General features: G+C 34.0%; 1 protein-coding gene and 1 long non-coding RNA gene across 8 annotated transcripts; one reads left to right on the top strand and one right to left on the bottom strand.

Annotated features, from left to right (window-relative positions):
- The first annotated feature begins 2,260 nt into the window (after window positions 1-2,260).
- LOC112288851 (uncharacterized) lies at window positions 2,261-6,539 on the top strand. 2 transcript variants are annotated; one of them, XR_012218537.2, is made up of 4 exons: window positions 2,261-4,432; window positions 4,832-5,168; window positions 5,520-5,778; window positions 6,225-6,539. It is a non-coding gene; the product is annotated as an uncharacterized LOC112288851 (long non-coding RNA). The 2 variants fall into 2 exon arrangements; XR_012218536.2 differs by having other exon boundaries at window positions 2,262-4,457.
- Window positions 6,540-7,427: 888 nt separating this feature from the next.
- On the bottom strand, window positions 7,428-13,153 carry LOC112288853 (BTB/POZ domain-containing protein POB1). 6 transcript variants are annotated; one of them, XM_024533512.3, is made up of 9 exons: window positions 12,939-13,153; window positions 12,000-12,423; window positions 11,105-11,281; window positions 10,271-10,398; window positions 10,010-10,073; window positions 9,427-9,706; window positions 8,737-9,313; window positions 7,901-8,550; window positions 7,428-7,626 (listed from the first exon to the last, which is right to left on the bottom strand). In XM_024533512.3, exons 2-8 carry the CDS (start codon window positions 12,187-12,189, stop codon window positions 8,311-8,313), a joined length of 1,656 nt encoding a protein of 551 aa, XP_024389280.1. In that variant the 5' UTR covers window positions 12,190-12,423; window positions 12,939-13,153; the 3' UTR covers window positions 7,428-7,626; window positions 7,901-8,310. The 6 variants fall into 6 exon arrangements, with proteins under 6 accessions (XP_024389280.1, XP_024389281.1, XP_024389282.1 ...); XM_024533513.3 differs by having other exon boundaries at window positions 12,816-13,147; XM_024533514.3 differs by having other exon boundaries at window positions 12,854-13,147.
- Between the last annotated feature and the right edge of the window lie 1,247 nt (window positions 13,154-14,400).

Raw genomic sequence — 14,400 nt, 5'->3', positions numbered from 1 at the left:
AGGGAGAGAATCTAGCTCGAGGTTTAGGATATGTGTGCGTGGTGTACGTGATCTTTTGGTGAGACGCTTGTGCTTGATGCGATCCAAATATCCACAAAAATCTCGTCTCTGCTCACGCTATAATTTACAACCCACATCATACTTATCGACGTCGTTCTTATTCATTCCCTTGAATAGTCCACCATTGAACCCAGCGAGCGGTTCACCAAATTCACAGCTCACTAGCAACTACCAACTCCAGTCGATTTAGATCTCACTAGCGACTGCTAAACCCACACCGCAAGCCCCACACACTATGGATCTCACCAGCAACCATGAGTGGGAAAACACAAGCATCATATCCTTCGCTAGAGAACTACGCATTCACAACTCCATTGCAAACCCCACTAATCAAAAACTTCACGTAGGTCCTACTTATCGGTGACTTCCAGATTTATATGTTAGCAACCGCAAACTCCACGCATTGGCGGCAAACCATCACCATTGAAGCATCAAGCATACAACATTTCAAAGAAAAACCAACCGTCGAAAAATTCATTGGGCCATCGCTGAACAACGGCGGAACCCCAAGCGTTGCCCCAATCACAATACTATATACAACCTGAAAATTGCATTAGACCATTTAGGAGCGACGCCAAACACAACCTCTTGTTTGAACCTGGAAACTACACTGGATCATGCAAAGGATAGAGAATTTAGTTCTTAGATGTTAAGTTAATAAGCAGCAGAGAATAATATCATGGCACAATGATGAAGAGTTGAAGGATGTAGAAAATATATGAATCATAAGGACGTTTTGAGATAAAAAATATCTTTATTCACAAGCATCTGTGGGATTTGAAAAACGCATCAAGAAGGTGAATCTGTTCATAAATTGAGACTCACAGTTATGATGTGAGGTTGGAGGTCGGAGTCGAGCGTGCACCCACACTGGCGATGGCAGCGGCGACGTCTATTTTGAGTGGGCCCAAAATATGAGAAGTGTTGCGCCAAAATGTGCACAGCGTGCGGTTTGGGCCTAGTTTCAATTTAAAAAAGGATTATGTTTATAGCTTGTCATGTTCAAGGTTATATTTGTAATTATCACAAAAACGAGGGATAGATTTGCTATCATCAATATTCATGATATCTTAGCAAATTGCAGAGGTATTTATGATATTTTTTCTAAAAGAGATTGTCAAAGCTTTTAAATAATAATTTGCCTGGTCTACCCACACCTTCCATCCCAACAATGCATGTTTTCAGAAAGTGGACAAATACAACGTTGCGATCACAGAAATGCATGACTGTTCCAAATTCTCGATCATTGTAAAACATCCACGCTGCACAGCATTGCACACTCTTGGAATAATTTCTTATTTAGGACTTTTAAGAAATTAAAAACATTGTTGAATAATTGTATTCTATTAACAATTTTAAGAGAATTCAATCACAAATTTAAGGATTTTAGTAAGATATTTATGATGTTCAAAGTCCAACTATTCTTAGTAATTTTGACTAATATAGATCTCTATTGTTTTAAAAAAATTACTATAATATTGATGTAATTGTTTCTTTATCAATGAATTTGTATGATATTATTTATTTATTTTAAAAAATTTTCTAATCTCCAGGATTATATATATATATATATATATATATCCATATATTACATCTATTTATTATATATACTTGAGAAATAGGGTTATTAAAATGAATAACTTGTTGATTCTATGATAGAAGTCCTTGTTAAGATTCTACTCAACAAGACAATTTTGAAAAAATGTATTGGTTTATAAAATTAAATGTAATGCATTTTATTAGATTAATCAAAAGATTATGTTGGTTTATTAAATTAAATTATAATATTGATAAATAATATAGATTTATTAGATTAAATCTACCTAACTTTATATAATAATATTCAAAGAAGTAATATTTTTTCTATATGCTAATTAAATTTGTTTATTCTTGTACCTTTTATGTTAGATCCACTGCTTTTGGGGTAAAGAAATTAGTTTTAACAAATTTGTTTCTTATTCTGTTGTTGTTGTTGTTGTTGTTGTTGTTGTTTTTTTTTTTTTTTTTTTCAATATTTACTAGATCTAATAAAATTTATAACTATTTCCTAAGCTACAAGTACCTATATTGATCCTTAGTCGAAATTAATAACACAAATATTCTAAGAAGTATTCTTGGCAAAATAATTACTTGGTTTTGGTTTTGTTTTTGTTTTTGTTTTTTTTTCAAGTAATTACTATTTTTTTTTGGAAAATGAAAGTATTTTTTTGATTTGAAGAAACCTTTGCTTCATCAAGGTCTCATAAATGTAATAATTGTAGTTTTTCATCACATGTAATTATTTTCAACAATTAAAATTTTAGTAAGATTTAATTTACTTATTTATTTACTAAATCAAACTATCAGAAATTTAATAAAAAGAAAAGTTACTTTAAAAAAATGGTTTTTTTTTTTAAAAAAAAAAAAATGACTACAAAGTAAAGATTGGAAGGTGCAAAATTAGTGGTGAAAGTAAATAAAGTTTGGAGAAAATTAATAATTTGCATGAGGATGTTTTAGCATTTCTTTTTGATTGAATGTTCTATCACAATTCTTAAATTATTTTTATAAATCCCAAGATCATCCTTCAAAAGATTCAAATCAGTGAAAAGAATAAAGGATAACATGAATAACCAACTTGCCAAAAGCTAACTTGACTTTTCATTTGTTCTTTCCATATGCATTTGTTTTCATATGGTAAAAATATAAAAAAATATGTATTTGAAAGAATTAAAATTAAAGATAAAGACTTGAGTGTTACATTCAATCACTGTATAAATATCTTAGTTTATCACTTATTAAATATTAAAATTTCATCAAATTGAATAATGTTCACGTTAAAATGGTATTTACTATTTAATAATTACTTTAAATTCACTTCAGCTTAATATTCAATTTAAAAATGACAATTCAAATATAGGGCCTTAGCATAAAAGATTATTTGAAATGTATTTTTAAAAGCAAAACAAGTGAGCAAATACATATGTGCCACTCTACTTACTAAAGCTCATGGAGCATGTAAAAATTCATCTCAAACTGCAACAGTAAGTCTAAATCTTTTCATGTATACAAATAGTTAAAAAAAAAAAAAAAAAAAAAAAAAAAAAAATTGAAACAATTAAGAAATCAAAACAATGCAATATATGACATACTCTGCCAAAGAATTGAATACATACAGAAGAATCATGGGTCTCCAGAGTAAATTATGGAACATTTTTCAACGAATTTATCTTATTGGAAAACAACCAACTAATTCAAATCTATGTATATATATACATAAATAGAAAGAGATATTTGATGATTTTTATTCATCATATTTTATATTTCAAAACTACTACAAAAGATCAATAAAATTGATTATAGAAAGTAATGGCTGTGGAAAGATTGGGTATATTGCTACAATTTAAAAAACCAAGATCAGAAAATAGGTCGTTGTTGCCACCACAAGAAGAAAAGCCATGGAATTGCTTATTTCGTTCTTTTCATCATCCACATGAAGAAAATAAAAATCCAACCCATTCATGTTGGTCATTTTTAAGTTGGATTAATATCAAAACTAAATCCAAAGCATGTTGTATGAAGGATCATGGATTAAAATCCCAAGTGCATCCATTATCATCAAGGGTTATTAGAAGGCGAAATAGTCATCCCGTGCATCAAGATGAACTAGAACATAAATACAAAAATAAAGATGATGAAGTCTTTAGATTGAAAACAATTCAACCTAACTCATCCTCTAAAAGAAGTAATAGTTGTGAAAGTAAACATGCATCTACTCCGCAACACATTCCATGTTGTCTATACCAATCAAAGTTTAATTGGAAAATGGGACAAACCATTTTAGATGTTTGGCCCAAAAAGTCTTGTGATTTTAAAACTCATACACAAAATATAAGATCATCAATAACAACTTCATCAAATTGGCGTTGGTTTCAATCATCAAATTCAATGTTTCAAGACTTTTTGGAGGATTCGAAAATTTTGAAGAATATAGATTCAAAGGATTTTAATGAGTATCGTGAATTGTTGTTGAATGAGCCATTAACTCATGATAGGTTGCAATATTACCCAAAAATTGTGCTAAGGGCTTTTGTATATTTGCTTCGAAATCAACAACCTCCTCTAAACTTTCATAAAAAAATACTAATCAAATTGTGTACAGAATGGACATGCAAAAACAAAAATTATTTTTGTATTTTTGAAAAAAAATCAAGTGAATTGTTGGAAAATGGACCCAAAAGCTTGAATTTGTCAAATACCGGTTTATTAACTAAGAATTTTAATAAAGCCGTAAAATGGATCTCTACAAAAAAAGATACTTTGAAATTATATTCTAGTGAATCATCAAGCAGTAATCATACACACTTGAATGGATCTATAAATGACAAACAAAGTATGAAATTAAGCAATGAACTCATGTATGATTTATATTTTATTAAAATTCAACATAATTAAAATTTCGTATATATGTCATATCAATCAAATTTAGAATGAGTTCATATTAAAACACAACACAGTGTTCTACACATATGGGAGAATTTCAGAAACAGATTTGTATTATAAAACTATTGATAAGTCTTTACAGTATGCAAGAGAAATAATTCTAGTTTATTAAAACTGACATATATATATATATATATATATACACACACACACACATTGTGTGATAAAGATACTTAGTATGTTATTTTAAAAATGAAGTCTTTTTATTATTATTTTTTAGGTTTGTTTGATGCAATAATTTATTTTTTGTAACCATTGAATTAATCATTTCTTGTACATTGATCTAAAGGTTTGAAGAACAAAATCAACTTGTTTGCAATAATGAAGATGAAAAAGATGACAATTGGTGCAACAACAAAAATAAAGAACCATCTAATGTTTTTGAAGGAATTCAAGAAACATTTTGTCCATGTTTTACTTGTAGCAATGACAATACTTTTTGCCATGGATGTATGTGTACAATATGCAAAGATACAGGTCCACTTCGAGAGCCTATATTTTGGTTAAAATGTGTAGAATGTATACATATTACACACTTACAATGTGCAAGCAAGGTGGGATTTGTGGGGTTCAATTCCATGAGAAACCTTGATGGAGAATATTGGTGCCAAAGTTGTGATGCAAAGGTTAGATTCATATTTTTCTTTCCTTATTAAATTTTCTACACAAAATAATAATATTAATAAATTACAACGTAGAAAACTTAATTTTTTTTAAAAATAATGTATATGCATTTTACGTTCATATATATATATATATATAATACATGGTCCTCTTTGTAATAAAAGATACCTTAATTCTAATTTCTAAAAAAATACCTCAGAAGCAATTAGCTTACCTTGTATTTATTTATTTATGAATAAAATATAATTATGTTTATTTTAAAAAATGCATTCTAGTTTTATTCAAAATATTTTATTTTATTTTATTTTATGTTTTGTATGATAATTACATCACTTTACTTGAAATGTGTACAGAAAGACCTCATTTCATACTGGAAATCACTATTAAAAGAAGCAAGTCAATGTGACAATATATCTAGGCTTGAACTTCTACTTTATTGTGCAATGTCAATTTTGAAAAATACAAAGCGTTCAAAATATGAAGACCTTCAAATTCTTGTTTGTGAAGCATGGGGTTTAATTGCTAAGGGTGCTCAATTAGCTGATATTCAAATTCTCATTGGAATTATATGTAAAAATTTTGAATCAATCAATGACTTAAAAGGAAATGATGGTATGAAAATTATGCCTGTTTTAGCAACAAAAGCATTCCACAGTAGATCAATTAAATTGTATCTGATAGACTCATACATGTTAGGAATTTCAGTTTTATTGCCACACCTCATAACAATGTTTTGCGAAAAAACAAAAGTGAATGTAATCAATATGTGATTTTCATGTGGTAAAAAAATAACCTTTAGAATTTATTAGGCTAAGGACATAAAACTGGAAAAAATAAAAATAAATGTATATGTATATGTGTGTATGTATATATATATATATATATATATATATTTAAATCTTGACATAAATAAAATGCTCCATTCTTAATTATAAAAACAATGTTTCCATCTATATAAAATTTATTTCTACACATACAATGGTATATAATTCTATAATTTTAAATTATTTTTAATAAGAAATTAACATTAATAAGAATAAAAATGGAATATTTTGTAGACCAAAACAAGAATCTACAAGAAAATGAGGAAAATTATTTGAAACAAGCAGTAGATGACATTGCAGGAGTACAAGAAACAATAAAAGAAGTAGAAGCATGGAAACTTGTTCTTTTGCAAACAGAAGAACAACTTAAGCGTCTCAAGCTCAAATTGGAGCTCAAATCCAAAAATGCCAATATTTCAAATCAAATTACTACAACTACCACGAAAAGAAATTTTCACAACCCAAATGATAATCTTGTCGTCATTTATGATTAATAATAATTTGGATTCTAGCACAAGTTTTTTTATATGCAAAAAAAAATTAAACAAAGCTTTTCATGTAGAGTAAAATGGCATTTCTAGCAAATGCATTAGCATGTTGCTAATGTGTATTGGTTTATAGAAAGTGCCTATATAGGTCTTTTCTATTTTTGAAAACCAGTTTGATTCATACATTTGTTTCATTCAGATAAGTGTTGAGAGAACCCCGACCTATCTGTTTTTATTTAAATAAATTTCTAGTAAAAATTGTGTGAATAAAGAATCGTTTGTACTAATGTAGATTATGGTAATTTTTATAAGTTTCAAGACTAGAAAATTAGAAAATTAGAAATGGCTTCTTTTATTATGATTTTATAAAACATCTAAAATTTTGATAAACAAAGGACATTCCTTAATTTAGTACAGTTACTGGTGAGTTTTCATTTTAATATGTAAGATTTTGTAGATAAAACTAAAAACAATGCAGAGTTTTCAAGCTATTAACACACAGAATGCTTCCACAGATGACAGTATTTAGAAATACAAGTTTGAAGATGCTAATTACATTCATGCTTAGTTAATACATTCACGTATGAATGTGTATAAACATACATTCTAGAAATGAGATCCATTTAGCAGGCCATGCTAATTGAGCCTTACAAGAATTTTATTCTTCAATAGAACTATTTATCATTTATAGACTATAATATGTCAATACCATTGTAGATATTTTGAATTTTTTTTATGTTATAGGCTGAATTTTTTTGAAAAATTTGCAATCATGAGTTCTGGCAAATATTTCAAAAAATTATAAATAAAAATAGTTCAAAAAAATCGGCCAGTCACATATCAGATGAAATTCAGTTGGAGTTCAGCCACTCAGAAAATTGACTCTTCATCAATTAGAATTCAACCAATCAGAGAACACACTCCATTTTACTACATACACACCTGTAAATTCTACTAATCGGATTGAAATTGATTTCACAAGAAGATACAAAAATAGCTTTGAGCGAATTACATATAACTTTTATGCGAAATATTCAACATATTCTTTGAACTATAAATGCACGATTTTTTTTGTTGATCTTCAAAAATATTAAACTAAAATTTCCTTATGTACAGGATCTTTAGATCCTGACAACGACAAAACAAATCTGCAAACACCCATTTCGGATCAATTAGCATATCCTCCAAATCATCGTGATGATTCCTGCAACGAAATAGAGTTCTCAAGTTTCATCGTCTGCTAGAGCTATTCATCAGAATTAAAAGAGAGATTTCCAAACACTATTCAATTCTCTTTTGGTTTCCAACAAGGGTTTTAAGTATCAACCTTCGTGTGCTTCATTTTGAAGCATCACATGTATTCAAGTTTGCACTCAATTTGCAACTCATCACCAAGTCCAACGAGCAATACAACCCACTTACTTGGCATAGGTGTAGGTGTTACGGTGAAGCCAGAGATTCCATGTAACAAGAAGCTCCCAGGATGAGGTCTTCACCGAAGCATGTATACCGGAAAATAGCGAAAGTTGGGGCACCAATGTATCAAACAATAACGAAACCTCCAAGGATCACTTTTTAAGTACGAAAGAATCATTGACAGAACAACCACTTGATCATTCGTGCAAATTCTTAGTACGGCCCCAAAAGAACAATTGATCCCATCCTTCAGCAAAGCTAGCAAAATGTGTCTCATAACATCGAGGGTTCAGTAGAGTGAAAATGGGGCGTTGATGTCCATCGTGATTTCTTTCGGGTCATCAGAATAAGAAAAGCATCTAAGCTCTTGACCTGGTTGAGTTGTTTATTTTATACATATGCGTGGCATTCGAAAATCATCCGCTTGGCGACTTCTTGATGGTAAGCTCTGCCCGCAGATGAACAATATTGTTACGGAAGTAAGGCGAACCCTCAGCAATGAAGTCCTGCCACTGCATTCCAAATAGGTTTCGATATCCTACTGCCTTGCCACCCGTAAATACGTAACTACCTTTCGACTTGGGCGTGAACTCCCAGGTAGGCTTCATTCTTGCTGCAAACTCGTAGTCAACGGCAAAGCTCACAGACCCTTTTTCCTGTCGACAATTGTGAATGAAATGGTTTCAGCGCTCTTGATACGAATGTATACAAGAAAGACTTCCCATGTTAGACCCCAAAAAGACCAAAGGTAGAAAACTGGCCCAAAAAAAACTGTGTGAAGAGAACATTAAAACAAAATCAAACTCACGATCACCAGTAAATTGGTGGCCTATGATAAATACCTGCATCCCAAGGAAGAGTCCAAAGCATTTGTACTGGCCCTGCTGATCTAGGTTGCAATGAGCAGACAAGAAAAAGCCCTGGCCACCCAAATGGAAAGCCTGGGTATAGACACGCCCTTGAGGATACAGGGCACGGCATTCATCAAGCTTCAAGTCTAAATACACTAAGCACTGAGACGATGTGTCAAAATCGACTACTTTTACTGGTCTATACTTGTATGCCCGTTCACAATAGCGTTTGTGCATAGTCTCCTCCATGGCCAACTGACGTTGTCGATGTGAAGGCTCAGCTTTAAAAAAGAGTGCCTCGAGGACCAACTTCGATGCCAATTCATGTTCAAAATCTGTGCAAGTCAACACCTTCCGAAGTTTCCGGCTTGACATCATAGGAAACCTAATCAGCCACACTAGTCGTGAGCCTAACACTTCTCGACGTTCCTCTAGTTTGGGGTAATGGTGGCGTGCCCAGTGTACAGCGAAATCATAAACTGAGTCCTCACTGGCAACTTGAAGATCATCGCTTGCAAGCACTGCTTCAACTCCAGCAAGAGGTAATCCCATAACATCGTCAATGAATCTGCAAAACAACAAGCACAAAATCCCAATCAACTAATCTATTCAGTCGAGCCAATAACAAAATGATTCTAGAGCTAAAAGAGCGAACAATAAGCACAAGTTTGAACTCCCTACCGCGTAATGTCTCTGTAGCAATTAGCCAAATAAGTACGAGCTGCGTCTGTCAGAGGTTGTACAGCCTCAGCAAGAATAATACTTGACGGAAGCTCAAGGTAGAGTAAAGCAGACTCTGATGTCATTGGCATGTTCTTGAGCAATCGGCTACAGTACCGCATACAGGTTGCTACTTCATATTTATCAGCCGCCATAAGAACATCTAGCACAGTGGCTGGAGTGTTTGCCTGAACCCTTCCACTGTACATAAACTGAAGTAGGTCCATCAACGGTGATTCTTCTGTAGGTCAAAACCAAGTCAAATTAGCACTAAAATGACCAAACCTATACCCAACGTATTAGGCATTGTCTATGGATAAATCTATTGCAATCGATGCATCTCCTTTGCATATCACGCAGAACGCCCATTTATAAATTACTCGTGTTGATTCGATGAAAATTAGCTCACAGATCACGCTTAATATTCAAGAATGGAATACGACCAAGCTACTCCCAGTCGGTTCTTTACAGAGAAGACAGGAGTACAGAAGGTTACTGGTAGGAAAGCTACTGAATCCTAGAAAACAGACACACAAATGCCCACCTGCTTGGGTAATCCGAAGAGTAACGTCACGTTGCTCTGACTCTCGCATCCCATTAGAAAAGAGCTTCACCCAAAAGGAATAAAGTTAAGACCAGAAAATAAGAGCCACATTTAATGCAATAAAGAGGCATGCTACATCTATAAAAAAATAAAATAAAATAAAATAAAAAATAAAAAATAAAAACTTTTGGTGAGTTACACAGAAAGCTGCAGACTGACCAGAACAGATATTGATCATGAGGAAAAATTAGAGATGAACACCTTGTAGAAGTAAGGGCTTTTGGCAGCCAAAATGGCAGAGCTGATGTGTATTGTTTTGCTCCTAAGAACAACAGATGTATCCATGTTCCAAGTTCCTGAAGATGCCCCACCGTCGTCCCCTGCAGAATCTATTAAGAATCTGTGCTTAATTTATTATAAACTCCCCTTATATTTCAATGTACCAGTAGAAAGGCAAAATCCGCAATTTCCAAGTACAAACATTACTTGTCTGAATTGTCATAGCATCCAGAGGCGGGGAGTTAAAAACGCAAACTACTCACGTGTTGGTAAAGCTATACAAGTCCAGGATCAAAACATTGACATGCACAAAAGCCGTTACACATACAAAATGTGCTCAAACCACACACTAGGGCGCTTTCGTATGATTCATCCTGTACCTTTCCGTCAACATAAATAATTTAGGGCATCATTCTATAGGAATATGATGTATCTTAAATCAGGCCCAATTGGCTTCAGCAAATTATTTGGCAACCAAACCTTAATTTGATGCCACTGATAATCCTAAAACCTAGACAGGACTTCTGTCGAGAGTTCGTTCCAATTTTCTGATGTTACGAAGGTGGTTGAATCCTATGGGTATCGTACACAATGATTTTTTAAACCCGGCACGTCGATCATGTATTTGAGAAAATGGGATCAAGTTGCCTGAGTAAACATATACAGACACTGCTATCATCTTTAGTAGATGAAAAACTATACGAAGAGTCTGCGACAAGTTTCAGCAAACCTTGTCAAAGGCTTTCAAATTCAGCATTGCTTAATAGAAAATGCAATAGAATTGTTTGGGTTTCGTGCACAGCATAAAGAATTCACCTCCAAGTGCTGAAAACATGCTATTGACTCCATGTGGCTCTTCTATCATGGCCACGGCTTCTTCGTCGGCTTCTTGAGGTGCCACATCTTCACCGACATACATGACCTGCTCTTCTTGTCCCTCTCCTAGTTGAGCTTCCACAGGACCACCTAATAACTTTGACACGCCCTCCACGACTGCCATGAAAGCAAATCAGTCGCATGCTACATCATACATAAACATATGATTTACACAATTCGCAGCTTTTTCAATTGCACCCAATACGCTACGAAATTCAAACACAACAAATACTCGAAAGGTCACAAGTCCCAGCAGTTGAACGAGAAATTAGTCAACTGATGTCACGCACTAAGCTTATTGAGGGCAAGCCCAACTCTATGTCTCTGTTTATCGACAGGACAAAACCTTCCGCAATAATCAAGACAAGAAATCAACAATGTTACAAACTATGTCAGCTACGTTATCGAGAGCAACACAGTGATAAAGAGCGGTAGACCAGACGTTGGGTCAGTGTAGACCTTATTAGTAATCGTGAGGCAAGATGCACGATGTGTCATTACAAAGACATAATTCGTCTCTAGTATCTAAATCAAGACGCGTAGTTCTTCAAGCTGAATTACTGGGTTGTCCAGAGAAAACTGGTCATAGCAAGGTGACGGAAGTTCGCAATTCAATCCCGAAATGATTTTCCTTGTCGATACGTACACGAGAAACAAAATGGGAAAAAATGAAGAGCACAAACTGATGATTAAATTACAACTGTGAAATATTTTTTCACGTCCTCGCATTAACCAATACTCTTCTTCAGGAAAAGACTGCTTCCATATAATGCCGCAAGTAAAGAATATTATCATTTCAAACAATAATTATATCCACGCGGACCGCAGACCGAACCTGCTTCAGAATGGCGATGAGCACGTCGCCGTTTCTTCTGTCTAGAACTTGCACTACCTGCATCGTTCTTCTCCGACACGGCCACCACCTCGATCCGAAGCACCCGATCCGAAAAATTACTGTCATTGAATGCAAAAGTGTATGTCGTTGGGGCTGACATGCCCCCACTACTGCAACCTTCATGATCCATGTACGCAATACCCCCCTATATCAGTCTTTGTTTTGAGACGGGTCTTACATCCTCTACAGATGAATTTCCGACAATGATGAATTTGTCTACACGCCTCTCCAATCCAGAGCTTCTTCGCCCCACCCTGCATCCAATTTGGGAGCTGCACACAAGGCACCTAACCGAGCTATTCCTCACCGATAATATCCTTCTGTCGGCATGACTTCAAATGCTAGAAATCTCCAACAACTTCACCTGCTCCACATCAGAAATTCTTCATCAACAGCTACATCCTCACACCATCATTCCTAGCGCACCACACACCCACTTCTCTCGAATACGGGAACAGAAAAAACAACGAGCACTTCCACGAATTACCCCCCAATTCACTCTTCAGCCATACTCTGTCAACCACCACGATGCCACGGGACCAGACACAATTACGAACCAACTGCGACCAGTGCCAGTCTAGACAAATCACCCTGCTCCTTCTCAACACGACGAATATCGCCTTCTTGTCCCCATCGTTGAACCTCACACACTACGTCGAACCCTAACCTGGAACTGCTTCCAAGTACCACCCCCCTCCCCCCCACCCAAAATTGTAAAATCTGTGAGCAAAAGCCAAGCCAGGACAAGACGCTCACGATGGGGAAGCAACTGCTGGAATGAAAATCAACTCCACCTGTGGAGCCACAATGGCTTCTCCGGCTCAAATGCGACAATGGCCTTACTCGCAACAACAGAGAGGTGCATCGGAAGAATCATACCAAAAGAAAGCCATAAAATCACGCCTGGAAATTTCCACTTCTGCGACAGAGAAGAATCACAACAGAGAAGAGGGCGATGAAGAGGCGAGGAAAGGTAACGCAATCCATTGCCCGCTCTCTCTCGCTCTCTCGCACTGGTGAGATTCCTCCTCTTCCTCTTGCCTGCACTCATTCTCTCTCCCGCATGCTTTCTGTGCTCTTGCGGTGCTCTTCACTCCGCACGGCTCGATGCCACTCTCCGATGCATGCCAGTGTGAATAGAGTTCGTTTTCCGTCCCGGTTTTTGAGGGTTTAGCGGGTTTACTTAACTGGTCTTGCTTTGTTTGCAGTGGACGGTAACTCAGTGTGCCGTGCCTTGGTGGGGTGTCTTCCTGGCGCTGCGCCTCTATATGTGCGTGGATGTTTTTCATTCGTTTGTTCACACTTGCCCCGTTTCAGCGTGTGTAATTTGTCCTTGTAGTTTTTCATCAATACATATATAAATGGATTTTTTTTCTCATTATTTTTTATCTTATTTTCCTTTTCCTTTTTCCCAAACCTTTCAAGTTTCAAACACGTATTGACAAAAAAAACTAAAAAATCAAATAAATCAATAAAATTGTTAAGTTTACCCATGCATTTACTAAATCAACCCACCTATGGTCATCGGTTGAGGACCCTTTTATTGGTTTTTGACCAATGCAGATGTGATAGTGGAGAATTTTGAGATAATGGTTAGGATGGGTGGGTCAATTTAGTAAATAATTGGGTAAATTTAACAATTTTCTAATAAAAACATTGGATTCCTACACAACTCAAATAAAATTTGAATTGAATTTAACAAAATCAACTTTGGCAGTTTGAAATTTTAAAATTCTTGGTAAATATGTACAACATATTGATATTTGGAAATTATTAGAAATTTTGAGCTATGTTTGTTTTTTGTTATTTGCACTTGATTATATATGTCTTTACACACCTAGGATTTAACACACTCTATTAAATGTTTTGAAAGATATAATAGTTATAAATCATTGAAAGATTTTTAAAATTTTTTTTGCTTTTGTAATTTTTTTTACAACTAATAAATATGTTTGAATATTTTAGTAGAATCCTAATCTATAACCAAAAATAATAATAGATGCTGTATATTTATGTTAAAAAAGCTATGAGAAGTTATTAAGACATTATTATCATTATTTGTATATTTTAAAGAAATCTTCTATAATGCTATGAAATTGTAACTTGTTAGCTCTGAAAGTGGATTCATTTTCAAGTATATTTATCTATTCATGAATATATATATATATATATATATATACATATGTGTGTGTGTGTGTGTGTAGTTAGTTAGTTAGTTATCATCAAGATTATTAAAAGCAAAAAAAAGCTTCTATTTTTGGTTTGGATTTTTGGATTTTTGAGTACTTAATTTTTTGTTATCAAGTACTATATTTGATTGAATGTTTGGATTTTATCTCTT

Source organism: Physcomitrium patens, chromosome 11 (genome assembly GCF_059467195.1).
Source record: "Physcomitrium patens ecotype Gransden chromosome 11, ASM5946719v1, whole genome shotgun sequence".
NCBI lineage: Eukaryota > Viridiplantae > Streptophyta > Bryopsida > Funariales > Funariaceae > Physcomitrium > Physcomitrium patens.
The sequence above is the reverse complement of the archived record's forward strand: the minus strand, read 5'-3'. Positions and strand labels throughout refer to the sequence as shown.